At 39.2% G+C, this 16,288-nt stretch overlaps 1 protein-coding gene across 3 annotated transcripts in view; it reads right to left on the bottom strand.

The window, feature by feature from the left end:
- Window positions 1-16,288, bottom strand: part of Clip4 (CAP-Gly domain containing linker protein family member 4) — a 79,090-nt gene that overhangs the window by 7,027 nt on the left and 55,775 nt on the right. For all 3 annotated transcript variants that reach the window (XM_070025302.1, XM_070025300.1, XM_070025301.1), the window contains exons 12-15: window positions 13,088-13,222; window positions 9,480-9,603; window positions 4,535-4,596; window positions 2,400-2,472 (exon numbers count right to left, since the gene is read on the bottom strand). In XM_070025302.1, the coding sequence (XP_069881403.1) occupies window positions 2,400-2,472; window positions 4,535-4,596; window positions 9,480-9,603; window positions 13,088-13,222 (394 nt within the window). The remainder of the gene's footprint in view (window positions 1-2,399; window positions 2,473-4,534; window positions 4,597-9,479; window positions 9,604-13,087; window positions 13,223-16,288) is intronic.

Genomic DNA, 16,288 nt, shown 5'->3' with positions numbered 1-16,288 from the left:
CGTCCCATGACACTTATTGGCCACCTACGAAATGGCAGGCATGGGATTAATCTCTGGAAATGTGTATATAACCGTCAGCACAGTGTTATAAGCTACAATAAAGACAGTATAAGGTGAAGAGTGTGCAGAAAAAGAAAATGGAATCTCTCCCCTCTAACGCCTTAGGGAAGGCACTTGAGTGGAAAGTGATAGTTAGGCCAGCCAGAGAGAGGCAGACAGAAAGGAGAAGCCAGGAGCATTAGGGGAGAAAAAAAATCACTATTAGTCTGAATGGAAATGCATTTTTTTTAATGCACACAGAATTCTGAGAGATACAGTCCCTTGTGAAGCTATTGCCATGAGATAAAGCAGGAAAAATACACAAGTGTGGACCACACAGGCCTCCATCTGCTGTCCTCCTATGTCTGGACTTCAACTGTGTTGGGGAATTCGAAGACAGAAAACGCAAACATGTGACAGGAATTGATGGAACCCATGCAACTAGATTGTAAGAGTTTCTACCTAACGCACTCACATTTGAGCTCACCCCATGCCAGGGGGTGGGATCCACAGGCAGGATCCAATATGGATTGTAGGCATCAGTTCTGAGTAGCAGGGAGAAGAGCTGAGATCATCTAGTAGCGCTCAGGACACTGTGCAAGAGGATGGGTGCCTTGTGCCTTTCAGGCCTCAGTGACGAATATGTCACAATCTCTGGCTTGTTTTCCTTGTTACTGCCTTGATTAGCATCAGATGAGAAGGCAGAGTTGCTTCCCATCTTTCCCCATCACTTATTCCTCCGCATGAAACACATCCATCGTTACCGTCCCAATCCTGCAATGTTCCTAAAGGATCAGAACCTGTGTGGGTTCTGTTTTTTCACAAAAATAATAACCCCCTCCTAGCTCATTCACTCACATGACGCAAATATGGCTTCTGCCCCAGTACTTTGAGTTCCTCAGCCAGCAATTTCATCGTGTCTGATTATGTTTTCCACATTTCTTCTGAAAATATCATTTATTTCTGTACAAATTACAGCAACACCACAACCAATCAACTCCACCCATAGCTGTCCAATCGTCATTCTGCCTCTCTAAGTTCAAGGGCAGATTTCCTACTCACTACCAGCACTAGTCTTTGGTTTTTTAGATCAGTGATCTCCAAACATTTTGGCCATAGGTGCTAAAAGTAAAAAGTAACAATTGATGATATAAACATACAACAGAGGGGCCCATCAGCTGCACTGGACATAGATGAAAATGAACTAAGCAACCCAAAGACAGCGATGGGAGGGAGGGAATGAGAGGGAAAGAGGGAACGGCTAACACTAAGCAAAAGGAAAGAAATGTACATACCACCTGATGTGGAAGAAATGGTTGTATTGTCAAAGCTCACAGAATTCACAAACTTTATAGTCCATGATAATGACAATTTGCCTTGTGAAAGTTAAAATGTGTTTGTGACTTTAACTAAGTATCACTATTCCAATACTGTGAAATATGTGAAATTTATGTAACCACCTAATCTCAATTTTAAAAAAAGAAAAAAATAATTGAAAGACTGAAAGCAAAAAAAGAGAAGTAAATGATGAATCCTTTTCTAAGCAGTCTTGTATTAATTAGCTTTTGGTCACTGTGATTAAATGCTTGAGATTAAAAAAAAAAAAGATGATATATCACCCATAAAGGTATATCTCTTCTCTTAAACAGTTGTTCATGCCAATCTGTACACTTACTAGTGAAGCTACAGAAAATAAGTTAATACTGCTATTCCTCCCAGTCTTTACAAAGTTCTTTCCCTGGAGTCTATGTACCATGCTCTTCATTCCACAGGAATTCTTCCTACCTCTCTGACTTCTGAATCCTTTCTTTCCTGGTGTCCTTTCTTTTTCTTCCATTCTGCCAAAGAATTCTCCAACATCTTCCATAAATAGGAGCATAAAGTTAAACTTTATACCCTTAAAACTCTTTCAATTCCTCAAGGTCAAACTTTCAAAATTGGTGATACTTTTGAGCAAGTATATTCTACATTTTTAAAATAATTGTAAGATTGTCTTATGCTTTCGTGGATAGCTGGCCAGATTAAATCAAATCTGATTAATTCAGTAAGGAGTTTAAGTGAATCCACCCTACTCAATGAAAACACAAAATGTAAATTCCTCCAATGTTTATTAACAAGTACTAACCTCTTAGAAGAGAAAATATATGCACTGTGCTATTTTTAGCTACTTGTGACATTTTTAATTGCGCTTTCAAAGGAGGGAGGAAGAACTCAATACAGAATCACTCTTTCTCACTTGGGTTAAAATTCTACCAAGCAATGTACAAGATACAAAATTCCACTTCTCTTTCTTCACAGAAATCCGTCACGTTCATCTTGAAAGGTGGTTTGTTTTGTTCCTACATCTTCTGAATACTCACTTGGCAAAAGCATTTCTCCTGTTGATCTCCTTTTGCGATGAGGCAGACGTTGTGCTGAAACTTCTCCTAAACCCTAAATATCAAAGTTGAAGTTAAAAGAGGAAAAACACCTATTTCCAGTCATTAAAAGTTTTTGTCAATTTCTTTTATCAATGTTCTATAAAATCAATTTCTTTGGAAAAAGCAAAGGAAGCTAGTGCATACACAGAAGGTAAAGGGGGGTCAACACGGGTGGTCCCTATTCTGATAGGACATGTCAGCTATCTTTATAAGAAGAGATTAGGACAGAGACACAGTGTGGAAAAGACTGTATGAAGGCCTCTTAGAAAAATGGCCAATGTAGGTCACAAAACTCACACAACCCCATACATCACCAGGGAATTTAAAATGAAAACCACACACATACTACAATGGTGAAATCCATAGGTCATAAAGTTAACTTCAACAAATAGTTAAGGATTGCCATTACACAAATAACTCTTTCACAGATGGTTACCTTTATGGAAAGTAAAATGGAATTTAAGTCCTTACCACACACAAAATCAATTCTAGGTAAATTGATAAATGTGAAACACAGAAATAGAAAACTTTTAAAAAGCAATAGAAGCCTAGTGCTGGGGGCTCCTGCCTATAATCTTAGATACTGAGAAGTCTGAGACCTGAAGGATCACAGTTCAAAGCCAGCCTGGGAAGAAAAGTATGAGAGACGCCATCTCCAATTAACTTCCAAAAAGTTGGGCCAGAGGCATGGCTCAAATGGTCGAATACCAGCTGTGAACAAGAAAGCCAAGAGAAATAGTGCTAGGCCCTAAATTCAAGCCTCAATATGGGCTAGGGAGGGAGACAGACAGGCAACAGAAGTAAGTATGGCAATATAGGAAATATCTTTAAATTTTCTGGGAGCTGGAAGAGCACATACCTGGAATCCTAGTTACTCAGGAGGCTAAGATCTAAGGACTGAGGCACCAAAGCCAACCTAGGCAGGAAAGTCGGTAACACTTTCATCTCCAATTAATCACCAAAAAGCCAGAAGTGGAACTGAAGCTCAATCAGTAGAGTGTGAGCAAAAATGCTAAGGGATAGTGCCTAGGCCTCAGTACCAGCACACACACACACACGCATATATATGTATATATGTGTGTATATACACATATATACATCTATATATATTTGTGTATTAGTATATACAAAAATGCAAAAAATAGTTGTGTTTTTGACTATACAAAATTTAAAAGCTTCTGATATCAAAGACCCCAAAAGAAGAAAAACATATAAAGATAAGTCACCAACTGAGTAAGATATTTGCAACATATGAGACCAACAAAGCATTAACACTTCAAATATACAACAAAACCTTCAAATTAGTAAGAGAAACAGCAGAGCAGCAAAGAGGAAAATGGGCAAGAGACATGAAATGGTATTTCATAAAAGAAGAAATGCATATGTATGGCCCATAAAGTGAAAACAGGCTCAATCTCGACTGTAATCTGAAAAATGCACAGTAAGGCCACATGAGAGACCATTTACAACCATGAAACTGAGGAGGAACAGAAACTCAGAGTATGGCTTATGGGAGTGAGTACTCCCATTGTATACACACATATATACATAGATACACATGCACACACATATATACAGATACACATGTACAATCTGGCATCCTTATAAGGATGAAGGATATAGGTGTCTACCACTCCAGAAGAACTCCTGAACATGCATATTTTGTAATAATAAAAAACAAGATATGACCCCCAGTTAAATCAGACAATATGCAAAGCCAAACATATACTTCTATATGGGGTAACAAAATATTTTTTTAATAAAGCAAGGAATACTTAATATAGTCTTAGGATGGGACATGGGACATAAAGACAGATGAGAAGGGACTCAGGGACTTCTACCACACAGGTGCAGCTGAGAGGCAGGAAAGAGATACCCACTCTGTGACTACATGAACTATACAATAAATAAACTCCATCTACTCTTTTATATACATATGTATACAAATACATACATATATACATATGCATACATATATACATATATACACTAATACATATGTATCTCATCATCAAAATCTATCATGAGGACAAGCAAAAAATACTTATTAAGAACATAAAATTTTGTCTCCTTACCAGGATAAGAATGATTCTGTTTATTTGAAATTTCTGAAAGAGTATCCAGGGAATCCGTTAATCTATAAATAAAGCAAACAAAGCACACCACATTAGAATAGCTGCTCTTGAGATGGGCAATAATCAGAAGGAAAAGGTTCTAACAATATAAGAATAAGAGGCATGTAAAAAGTCCATTTGAAATTAATTCACTTAGCCAGGCACCAGTGACTCACACCTGGAATCCTACTCAAGAGGCTGAGATATGAGGATCACAGTTCAAATCCAATCTAGGGCAACAAGAATCTGAGAGAGTCATCTCAAATTAACCACCAAAAAGCACCAGTACCAGCACTAAATAAATAAATGGATGAATGAATGAATAAATAAGTTCACATAAAATAGGGATCTGACTTCTTTTCAAACTTTTTCTTCAAAGATGAAACTAAAAACATATGAAAATGCTTATTTTATATCAAATTTAACACATGTTGGATTAAAATGATAAAGTACTATGGAAAAACTATTACTAACTCATTAAAGTGGAAGACAGATATTAGGCAATTTTGTGTTTGTGATTTTTCTGGTAAAACTGTACAGCTAAGACAATTTGAAGCCCTTTATATTTAATGCAAAGCAAAATTGTAAAGGTCACCTTCCCAATGGCTTTCTCTTCATTTTCTGATCTTCAGATCATTCTACACTTTTAAAAAGACAATCGTGACAATCTCATTTTCTTTCAACTGCTTACTGACCTGAATCTGCAAGGCTTTCATTTGTCAATCACCCCCTCCAACATACTTCATTTCCATTGAGAAATCATGGAACTCCTGCAATATCTGCAGTGTCATCTTGCAATTCAGATGCATCATTTTTACATCATATAATACAGCACATCCCAACTGACAAGAGACTGATGGACATAAAGAATATGACTTGGCACTGGGCGGGCCCTGGTGGCTTATACTTAAAATTCTAGTTGCTCAGAGCCCCAAGCTTCTGGTTCAAAACCAGCAGAAAAGTTTGGGAGATTCTTATCTCCAACTAACCAGCAAAAAGTTGGAAGGGAAGCTGTGGCTCAAATTATAGATCACCATACTCGATTAAAAAGGTCAATGAGAATATGAGGCCCTGAGTTTAAGCCCCAGTCCTAGCACCACAAAACAAACAAACAAACAAAACTTAAGGAACAGGATAGGCATTTAAATGAAGTAGGGATAGACAGTTGAGAGGAACTCAGTCCTAGAAGTGATCAGGTCATTAGAAATAAGTACCAAGGGCTGGGAAGGTGGCTCAGTGGTAGAGTGTTAACCTAGCATGCATGAAGCCCTGGGTTCAATTCCTCAGTACCACATACACAGAAAAAGCCAGAAGTGGCGCTGTGACTCAAGTGGTAGAGTGCTAGCCTTGAGCAAATGAAACTTAGGGACAACACCCAAGCCCCAGGACTGGCAAAAGGAAAGAAGGAAAAAAGGAAGGAAGGAAAAAGGAATGAAGGAAGCAAGGAAGGAAGCAAGCAAGAAAGGAAGGAAGAAAAGGAAGGAAGGAAGGAAGGAGTACCTAATGATAAGAACTAAGAAAATAAACTCTATGCTCATTAAGATGGTGTGTGTGTGTGTGTGTGTGTGTGTGTGTGTGTGTGTGTGTGTGTGTGTGTGTGTGTGGTGTGTGTGTGTGTGTGTGTGTGTGTGTGTGTGTGTGTGTGTGTGTGTGTGAAAGACCAGATTTGATTTTAAGAGATTAGATTTCACCTGTGTGTGTGTGTGAAAGAAAGACCAGATTTGATTTTAAGAGAGATTAGATTTCACCTAGCCAGTAAGTTTTCTTAGAGTTTCTCTTAAATGTTGATTGATTTGTATATTAGTCAAAATAAACAGTAAAAAACTATTAAAAACATAAAAAAACTAAAAAAAAAACTAGTAAATGACCCAAGTGTTGGTACCTAATGTCTGTAATCCTAGCTACTCAATAGGATGAGATCTCAAAATCATGGCAGGCAAGAAAGTCTGTGAGATTCTTATCTTCAATTAACCACGGAAGTGGAACTGTGGCTCAAATTTGTAGAGCAATATCCTTGAGTGAAAAAACTCAGAGACAGTACCCAGATCCTGTGGTCAAGTCCCAAGACAAAAAAGAAAAGAAAAAAGAAAAAGAAAACATGAAATGAAAGCTGAGTCCAGAAAGCTATCTGGAAAGAGGAAACAATGTGGGCAAAGATTTGGGAAAGGCTAGTTAGAGAGCTCAGGAGAAAGGCGCAAGGTCAGGTTGTGACCTGGCCTTAAGACTCTCCTGAAGCAGTCCCTAAGGTTAAAATCCTTCCATTCTGAAGATCAGTGGGGTCTTTAATGGGCTCAAAACTGGCTTGGATCAGATTCTCCTCAAAATCAGAGACCATGCCTGTTTTATTTGCTTATAGAATGCCTTGCACAGCACAAAATGCTAAAAAGACACTTAATAGTATTTGATGATGATGAATGAGACAATCAAAAGATGACAGGAAGGCAGCTGGATTGAGACAGCGGTTCTTTTAGAGGCAGCCCCAATTCTTTTAAAGAAGAGGGGGTTGCTTTCATAGGCACCACCTTAAAGAAGACCAAACCGAAGACAAGCAAAACACAAAGTGCCTCCTAAATTTAAAAAAAGAAAAACCACAGGGGAAACGGAAGCCACGAGAAGGAATATGACTGAACTGAACAAAGAATCAGAGTTGATCCGTATTTACCATGCCCAGAATACACCAAACTCTGCACTCTGAGGAATGGAACACAAAACAAATCCTAGCCCTCATGACCAGGAGACAAAACTTCAATGAGCCTGTAGCAAAGGGCCAATGAGGACAATACACAAGCCCCCAGTTGATTCCGCTGGACTTTACTCCCAAGGCAATTGCTAGCCAGACCTGCATCCCAGGAGAGTCAAGGAGCTCTGGTAACAGGGGTAGGAGTAAGTGAAGATTGGATGTTCTGAAGGTGGGCCTTACTTTCCTCCTCTGTGAAACAGGAATCATTCCAGGGCATGCCCTTACAAGGTGACTGGACTGGGCTGGAAATGGTACCCAGCCCGTGTAAGTGCTATTCATTAGCTAGTTCCTTTTTTTGTTTGTTTCATTAAAAAAATAATAACAATTAAAAAAAAAAGAGCAAAGTACTTAAAAACCGGGGCTGAGTCCAATGCCTTCATTAACTAGCCAGGCAACTTTAGCTGAGCTACTTATCTCCTGAAAACTGTTTCTTCACCTGCAAAATGGGAATGATCAGGACTTTGTAGGGCTCCTGCGTTGGGAGGGCAGAGCCACGAAAAGCAATACAATGCATAGCACAGTCTTGGTTGATGCTCTATGAAAGTTTGTGGCAGAGATGGATATTTTCCAGCTTATCTGGCCAAACACTAAAGTGAAGATACTTAATAAACTACAAAATTTTATATGCTAATGCCTTCCTATTTGAGGGAAGGAAATAATGATGTCAAGTACCTCACCAAAGGAAATTAATACAAAAAAGCATACATAATTATTCAACAGGAAAAAATTATATATTGAAGACAAAAATAGATAGAAAAATAAACTTCAATTCACTCAGGAGCAGTCACAGTCTGGCTGTGACTTCCAGACTGTCACAATAGATCTCGTCTTATGAATGTAATTATATCGTGCATGCTATCTCTTATTTAAAGATTGGTATCCTATTTCCCAGCTACCGAAAAGCATACCAGGCCGGATAAGGAAAGGCATTCCGTATTTGCCCTAGAATTTCATGACAGATGTATTTTTGCTCAACCTCTTGTTTAAAACCAGTGTGAGGTAGTCCACGAGTGTACTACCTCACAAAGGAACACTGAGGTGGTTTATTATCTACAAATCCTTGAAACTTCACTTCCCCCAAAGATCTACTGCCTATCTATTTTTGAAAACGAAAGAAATCAGAGGGAAAAAAAGCCATTTTGGTTCCATTAGGTTTGTAAGAGGATGAATGGGTGCCTGCTGGCAGGAAATTTAATGTAGTTAGGATGTGACTGAAGCAATCAGAGTGCATTTTTACTTTTGTTTGCATGACAGATTAAGCTTGCCTCTCTCACTGTTCTAAGCCTCAAACGCACTTCTAATAGCCTACACATCCTCATAGGGTTTGCAAATGAGGAAGAAAGGAGGTCTTTAAAATTGCAAATCCTCGCAAGTCAAATTTAGCTTTCCATAAGCCTTCCCTCTGAAGAAGGTGGGTACTTAACCCTTTGAAAGAAAGCATAAACTATCCAGTCAGTGCATATCTTCCAGACAAAATTAAGACACATGCCTTCTCTCATATGCAGAAGTTGGGTCCAAATTATAAACATATAGGAAAATATATCCAGGGCCATATGCATATATCCACAGTGACTAAGTATGGCCTAGTGGTATAATGCCTTTGAACAACTAACTTACAGTTTAACAAAATGAATGTGTTGAATTGAAACCTCTTTGTACAACTACTTAAGGATAATATTAATTAATTAATTGCCAGGAAGCTGAAACATGTTTTATCAGAGAAGGAGTGAAGTCAAACAAAGGGAGGGTAGATAAATGGAGAGAGGAAGGGTGGACAAATCTAGTCATAACACTCTGTATATATATGAATGAAAATGGAACCAGGTAACTTGAGGGGTTTGGTGGGGTTGGGAGATATGGCGATTCCAATAGAAGGGGTGATATTGATCAAGATGCATTGTACTCACAAACTGATATATTGAACTGAAAATCCTTTGTACAACTACTTAAAGATAATATGAAAACATCAATGTCTTAAAATGTGTGTTTGATAAGTTTAATAATATAAATATATACCAAACATAATCATTAAGAAATGATTCCTAGAAAAAAATCTTCAGTTATAATTATATAAGTAGTTTATATAGTATCAAAAAATTAAGGTCTCTGTGTGCTACTGCAAACTATAAAAAGCCAGTGGGGATAAACATGCATTCTTTTTCTCACCTTTGCACCCTGGATGGGGGTGCAAATATTCCGTATCTTGGAGAACAACTAAAGTACTGCACACCTCCAACTGAACCATCGTTCTTGCCATGAGGTTTTTCAAGCTCTATACCATACCAATACCCTAGAACATGAAGATTGCATTTTAAAAGCATCAGCACTTTACTCAACATCATTATGCTTATAATATGAACCCAAGTCTTGATGGTTTAACATTTTCACAAATGATCAAAATGCTAGATCATCATGATCATTAAGCTTTCAAATGATAAAATTATAAAATAAAACTTGAAAATTTGAAAAGTGGCAGGGGGGGAAAAAACATTTTACCAGCATAATTGTGGAGCAGTACATTAAGGGAGACAAATCAAATGTAACAGCCCAAATTTGCAAAGGATTAGCTATCACGAAAGTAGGATACAATCAGAACATATCTCAAAACTATAATGAAAAAGAAACTGCCCTTGACTAATGCAGTGTTTCCACAAGAGTAGTATAATATAATACAGTGATATCTAAATCTTAAAATATATCAATCTCAATATTAGAACACCATAAAAGTTCTTGAATGACTTAAGAAGGACCAGAGATAATTGGGCTTGTGGTGCCGGTCCTGGGGCTTGCACTCAGGGCCTGGGCACTGTCCCTTTTTATGTTCAAGGCTAGCCCTCTACCACCTGAGCCCAAGCTCCACTTAACTCTTTGGTAGCTAAATGAAAATAAAAGTCTCATAGACTTTCCTTCTCAGTCTGGCTTTGAACCAGGTTTCTCATATCAAACCATGATCCTCAAATCTCAGCTTCCTGAGTAAGTAGGATTACAAGCATGAGCCACCAGTGCCCAACAGAGAGAATATTGTTAAAGTATCACTGGTCATCATGGGGAGCCTACTTTCTCTCTATTATCTTTTCATCTCAAGATGAAAAGGAAAATCACTTTTAGCCAAGGTGAAAAGACTTAAGTTAGCTAACAGGAAGAATTTTCAGAAAGGTTCTCAAGTATTTAAGGGGCAGACTCCAAGGGACGTGATGAGACTTCCTCTCCTGGAGAGCTGAAAACTGAAGTAGTTGGGCTATGTACTTCCCCCACACACTTGCAGAGCAAGAATTCTCAAGCTGGGGCTGGGAAGGTGGCTCAGTGGTAGAGCGCTTGCCTTGCATGCCTGAGGCCCTGGGTTCGATTCCTCAGCACCACATAAGCAAAAAGAAAAAAGCCGGAAGTGGCGCTGTGGCTCAAGTGGTAGAGCGCTAGCCTTGAGCTGAAGAGCTGAGGGACAGCGCCCAGGTCCAGAGTTCAGGCCCCATGACCGGACCCCCTCCCCCCCCCAAAAAAAAGAATTCTCAAGCTGAGGGCGCCTGAGAGGAGCTAACATGTATCTGCTCCTTTGCAGTTTAAAAAGACAGTACAAAGCAGGGTGCCTGTGGCTCACACCTGTAATCCTAGTTACATGGGGACAAACAACTAGGAGGATCACAGTCAAGGCCAGCCTAGACATAAAGCCAGGCCTTACATCAAAAATAACCAAAGTAAACAGGCCTGGTAGAATGGTTCAAGTGTACAGTGTCTGCCAAGCAAGCTTTAGGCCTTGAGTTCAAACCCCAGTACTGCTTAAAAGAAGAAAAAAAATGAAAGCCAACCTTAAGTAATTCATTGTATCCAAGGAATCAAACCATTCTAGTCTTGTTTTATATAGTCAGAGAAAGGGAATTTTAAAGATGCATGGTGATTGTGAAAAATAATCTACCTACAGGACTAAGTGTTTATATTGTTTCTTAACCAAACTGAATTACTGCCTGGAGACCTAAGGAAGCCATGGGTTATAAAACACACAAGCCATCTTAAAATCAACTCGATGGCTTAAAATTAAAATCGGTAATAAGCAAACAAGACTATGTTGGGCCTCTGGGCATTGGTAGTTCCCACCTGTTACATTAGCTACTCAGGAGGCTGATATCTGAGGGTTGAGGTTCAAAGCCAGCACAAGCAGAAAGTCCATGAGACTCTTATCTCCAATTAAACAACAAAAGAAAGGAAGGAAGGAAGGAAGGAAGGAAGGAAGGAAGGAAGGAAGGAAGGAAGGAAGGAAGGAAGGAAGGAAGGGAAAAGAAAAGAAAAGAAAAGAAGAACAAAGTGGTAGTGGCTTCAGTTCTGAGTTCAAGCCCCAATGCCAGAATCATTAAAAGACAAGAAAATAAGAATGTGTTGGATTTTGATTTTTCATGGCTCTCTCATATCTCTCACTGTCTATAGTCAGACATACGATCTGCCTTTGCCCCTGACTCTCTCTGGATGTCTGTGTACAGGATAGTCTCAGAGGACAGTCCTTCTCCAAAGCAAAAAGCAGTTGTGCTGAGCAATCAATTTAATGTAAATGTTCAGACACCTTAAGACCAGGGTTCCTGGTCTGGAGCATACACCACTAGGTGTGCAGGTAACACCTGGCCCTCTCTACCCCACACTGCAGGAATCTAAGAAAATACTAATACTCTTGCAGCTGCTATTGTCCAAGTACCTAAGACCTTGTCTCTGACCTAGGATTCTTATGTCTTCCAATAACATCTGTGAAACTGTGGCAGGCTAGTTTGCTAGCTTGCAAACAGGTTAAAAATCTCAGCTCCTTCCTGGTTCTTGACAGAACGTTATACCACAAACACAACAACAACAATAACAACAACAAAAATCAATGTCATAGGTAATCTTTTTCCAAAATGCTGCAATGCCACCGTGTGTTAAAATGGCATATTGCTATTTAAAACATACAAACAGGGCTTCATTCGATTGGCTTTTATTTACACTTATAATCCTTAAAAAATGCAAATGAAAGTAATCTTTACTTGGGGTAACACAATAATAAGTATGTTGGGATGAATACAAAAATACACAAACATGTATTCTTTTTTAAGGTCCCATAGTCCACACGGGCTCTCCACGCCACTCCGATAAGAGCTATACATTAACTCATTACCTACTCATTTGAAGTATTATCTTCAGAGAAAAACTAAGCCTGAAATACTTCCCTTGTCATTTAGCACAGTTGGAAATCAGTGAGCATTAACCTGGGAAATGACAGCTAATTTTAACATTAGCTAAATGGAAACACACTTGGCAAGGCAAATAGACAGGCGCCAGTCAGACTGAGCATCAACACCCTGAATTTGTGTCAGTTTCATAATTTCTGCACTGCTGCTCTCTCCCACAAACCATGTTGACTGAGGAGTTTTCTATGATTACGTGTGTGTGTGTGTGTGTGTGTGTGTGTGTGTGTGTGTGTGTGTGTGTGTGTGTGTGTGTGTGTGTGTGTGTGTGTGTGTACATGCACACATACCAGTACTGGGGTACTAGGGCTTGAATTTACAGTTTTTAGCCCTCCCTTGGCTTTTCACTCAGAGCTGGCACTCTACAACTCGACCTACTCTTACACTTCCAGCTTTTGGGTGTTTAATTGGCTTTGAACCACAATCATCAAATCTCAACCTCCTGAGTAGCTAAGATTACAAACGTGAGCCACAGGTGCCCAGCTCTAGGATTACATTTTCTTTATCTACAAAATTTCAAATCTTTCATATTCTTAAACTTGAAATTGAACAAAGACTATTCAGATGAGTCACCTGGAGCAAAGTTTGTTGTCCCAAAGAATTTAATGGTACCAACTCTCTGGCCTACCACCAGCACTCGATCTCCAAGGTGGAGTTCTCCTTCGCGGCGGGGATTATTTGCTACAGATGTTGTTGAAGAATTCAAACCTGTGGAGGTGATAGGGGAAGGGGAGCAGGGAAAGAGAAGAGAAAATAAAGGGCAGACAACCTCAAAACACATTAGTCAAAAAAATCACTCTCTATTCTAAGTAGTCTAGTTCGTTGGAGGTGTCAAACTTGGATGCCTTTTATAATATTCATTGCATTTCTGACATGAGAGGTCAAAGCACTCAACGGAAACATTTAGTGTTTCTTGAGAAAATTATGGCCTAGAGAAATTCCTGGGTAAAGAATTGATTCTTTCAGAATTGCTTATGAAGATATAGATAGTATTTTAGGGTTTGTTAGCCATACTTGTCTCTGTCATGGAGACTCAGCTCTACTGTTGAAAATAGATGTATACAATATATAAAGGGATAACCGTAGCTGTGTCTAATAAAACTTTATTTACAAGACAAGTGGGCTGAAGTTTGCCAATACCTATTCAAGGAAAGCACTAGAGTTAATGTGGTTCACCTGGACTCAGTATAAAGGATACACAGAGGAATGTGGTCCAAAGGCAAAATGGCTACTCCTTAAGTAGCCTGAATCTGAACATCTAAAATGCTCCAAAATCCAAAACTTTTGAGCATAAAAGTTTAAATTCGCTCTCATATTGAGTTCCAATGCAAAAAAAAAAAGTATCAGATTTTGAAGCATCTCAGATTTTGGATTTTGGATTAGAGATACTCAACCAGTAAAATCTGTGCAAATATTCCAAAACCCAAAGGAAAAAAAAAATCTAGAATCCCAAACATTTCTGTTTGCAAGCATTCTGGATAAGGACTATTCAACCTATCACTGGTCCTAATGACCTAAAATGAAATCCTAATTTAAAAAACAACACTTCTCCCCTCTCACATTGATTCAAAACCAAATCTTGGTGCCCCCTATGAAATATCACAAGTCCTAGAGAAATATTGCCCCAAAAGCTGTCCAAATACAACAGCTACAAGAAAAGAGGTGGGCTCCCAGCCTGGCCCTGTGGGCACATCATCAGAGCCTGCACCGCTTCCATCAGGAGATGCCTTCAGGACCCCAGATGAAGGCTTGGAGGGAGAGTCAGTAAAGTATGGAAAGGCAGAAAACAAAAACATGGAGGTACATAAACCTATGGAGAGGGTGTTCTGGATAAAACTGCTGGTCCCTCCTACTAGCTGCTATTCTGTAGTACCTCACAGTTTATGAAGTACTTTTCATAGGTGTTGGAATGATATGGTACGTGCCTTCAATTCCAGCACTCAGGAGGCTGAGGCAGGATGATCATGACTTCAAAATCAGTTTGGAGTATAGTGAGACCTTGTCTATAAAAAGCAAACTGGGGGTTGGGGGGTCAATGATAAATAAGGCACAACCTTGGGCTGGTGTTGAGAGTTTACAGGTATCACATTCAGAACCTGAGACCAGAAATCCTCCCGTCTGTTCCCATGTTCTTGTAGACCACAGCCCAAAGACCCCAAAGTTCAATGGAGACTCTAAAGCTGAGGCCCAGAGCACAGACTTCCCTAGCTGTCCCATTCCCCTACTCCTTTCTTTCTGCTCCTCTCTCTCTCTTTTTTATTTATTTATTTATTTATTTTTGGTCAGTTGGGTTTGAACTCTGGGCTTGGGCACCGTCCCTGAGCTCTTTAGCTCAAGGCGAGCACTCTACCACTTGAGCCACAACGCCACTTCTGGTTTTATGGTGGTTAATTGGAGACAAAAATCTCACAGACTTTCCTGCCCAAGCTGGCTTTGAACCTCGATCCTCAGATTTCAACCTCCTGAGTAGCTAGGATTACAGGCATGAGCCACTGACACCCAGCTCCTCTTTATAACACACATATTCACTATTGTCCACCCTCTTGCTGTTCACAACTCCTCAGGTATACACATCTATTCAAAGTACACACGCTAAGAAAGTGTCTGAAGGAATGCCTCTGGGATCCAAATATGAACTTTCCTTCCCACTTCTGATCTTTGCCCCATTCCTCCTTTGAAAGTCTTCTTTTTCACTCTGTTATTTAAGTCCACATAACCCCCAAATATATAAATAAATAAAACTACTTGCTATTAAAGGTAAAAAAGATAGTCTATACCCATATATAAATTTTAAACTCCAGCAAATGACTAAAGTCTGGAAGGCAAATGAAAGGACTTACAATATGAATACGGATGAAAAGGGTTGCTATGTGGTTGCGGATTATCACCTGTGTCCTTCACAGTATTGAGGAGAAACTGCATACCTTAGTGTACAAAGGGGCATACCCTAGTATGCAGAGGGGCAGATACCCAGAAAACAACTATTCTGGGTAAATATTTCCAGGCCAAACTTCCAGGCCTCTACTTTTGGGATCCCAGCCTTAAGGTTTATTATATTTAAGGTTTATTATTATTATGTTTGCTAATGAAGGCAGGTGGGATTGCCCCACCTGTTTGCCTCACCAATAAGGTTTGTTGAAGAAAAAACAAATTTTGCTGGGCAAGCACCAATAGATCTTGCCTGTGATACTTGTATTCAATAGGCTGAGACCTAAGAATTGTAGTTCAAAGACAGCCCGGCAGGAAAGTCCATGAGATTCTTATTTCCAATTCATCACCAAAAAGCTGGAAGAGAAGCTGTGGCTCAAGTGGCAGAGTTCCAATCTTGAGCAAAAAAAGTGAAGGGACAGTGTCCAGGCCCTGAGTTCAAGCCTCAACACTAGTACCAAATAATAATAATAATCCTGTCATTAACATTTCATATAATAAAATATTGGTACAACGTTAATTATCAGAAATATTAGGAAAAAATAATCTGGTAATTATTGTCTCACAGAGAATAATTATGTCAAAATAGCTTCACTTGGGGTTAGGAATTTAGCTCAGTGGAAGAGCATCAGCCCGGCAAGTAAAAGGCCCTAAGTTCAAGTACAAGGCCCTAAGTTCAGTCTTCATCTCTACAAAGGAAAAAAAAAAAAGCTTCACTTTCTTTCTGGGTAAGTTTACATGTATAGGCAAGTAAGTGAACTATAAGAGATATGATCTATGTCGACTGCACAAAGTATCTCCTATGTATCTCCTGAGTCTTCACACAGAACTGGAAGGAGTGGATGG

Source organism: Dipodomys merriami, unplaced genomic scaffold (genome assembly GCF_024711535.1).
Source record: "Dipodomys merriami isolate MVZ:Mamm:240054 unplaced genomic scaffold, mDipMer1.0.p SCAF_17, whole genome shotgun sequence".
Taxonomy (NCBI): domain Eukaryota; kingdom Metazoa; phylum Chordata; class Mammalia; order Rodentia; family Heteromyidae; genus Dipodomys; species Dipodomys merriami.
This window is presented reverse-complemented; position numbering and strand designations above follow the sequence as displayed.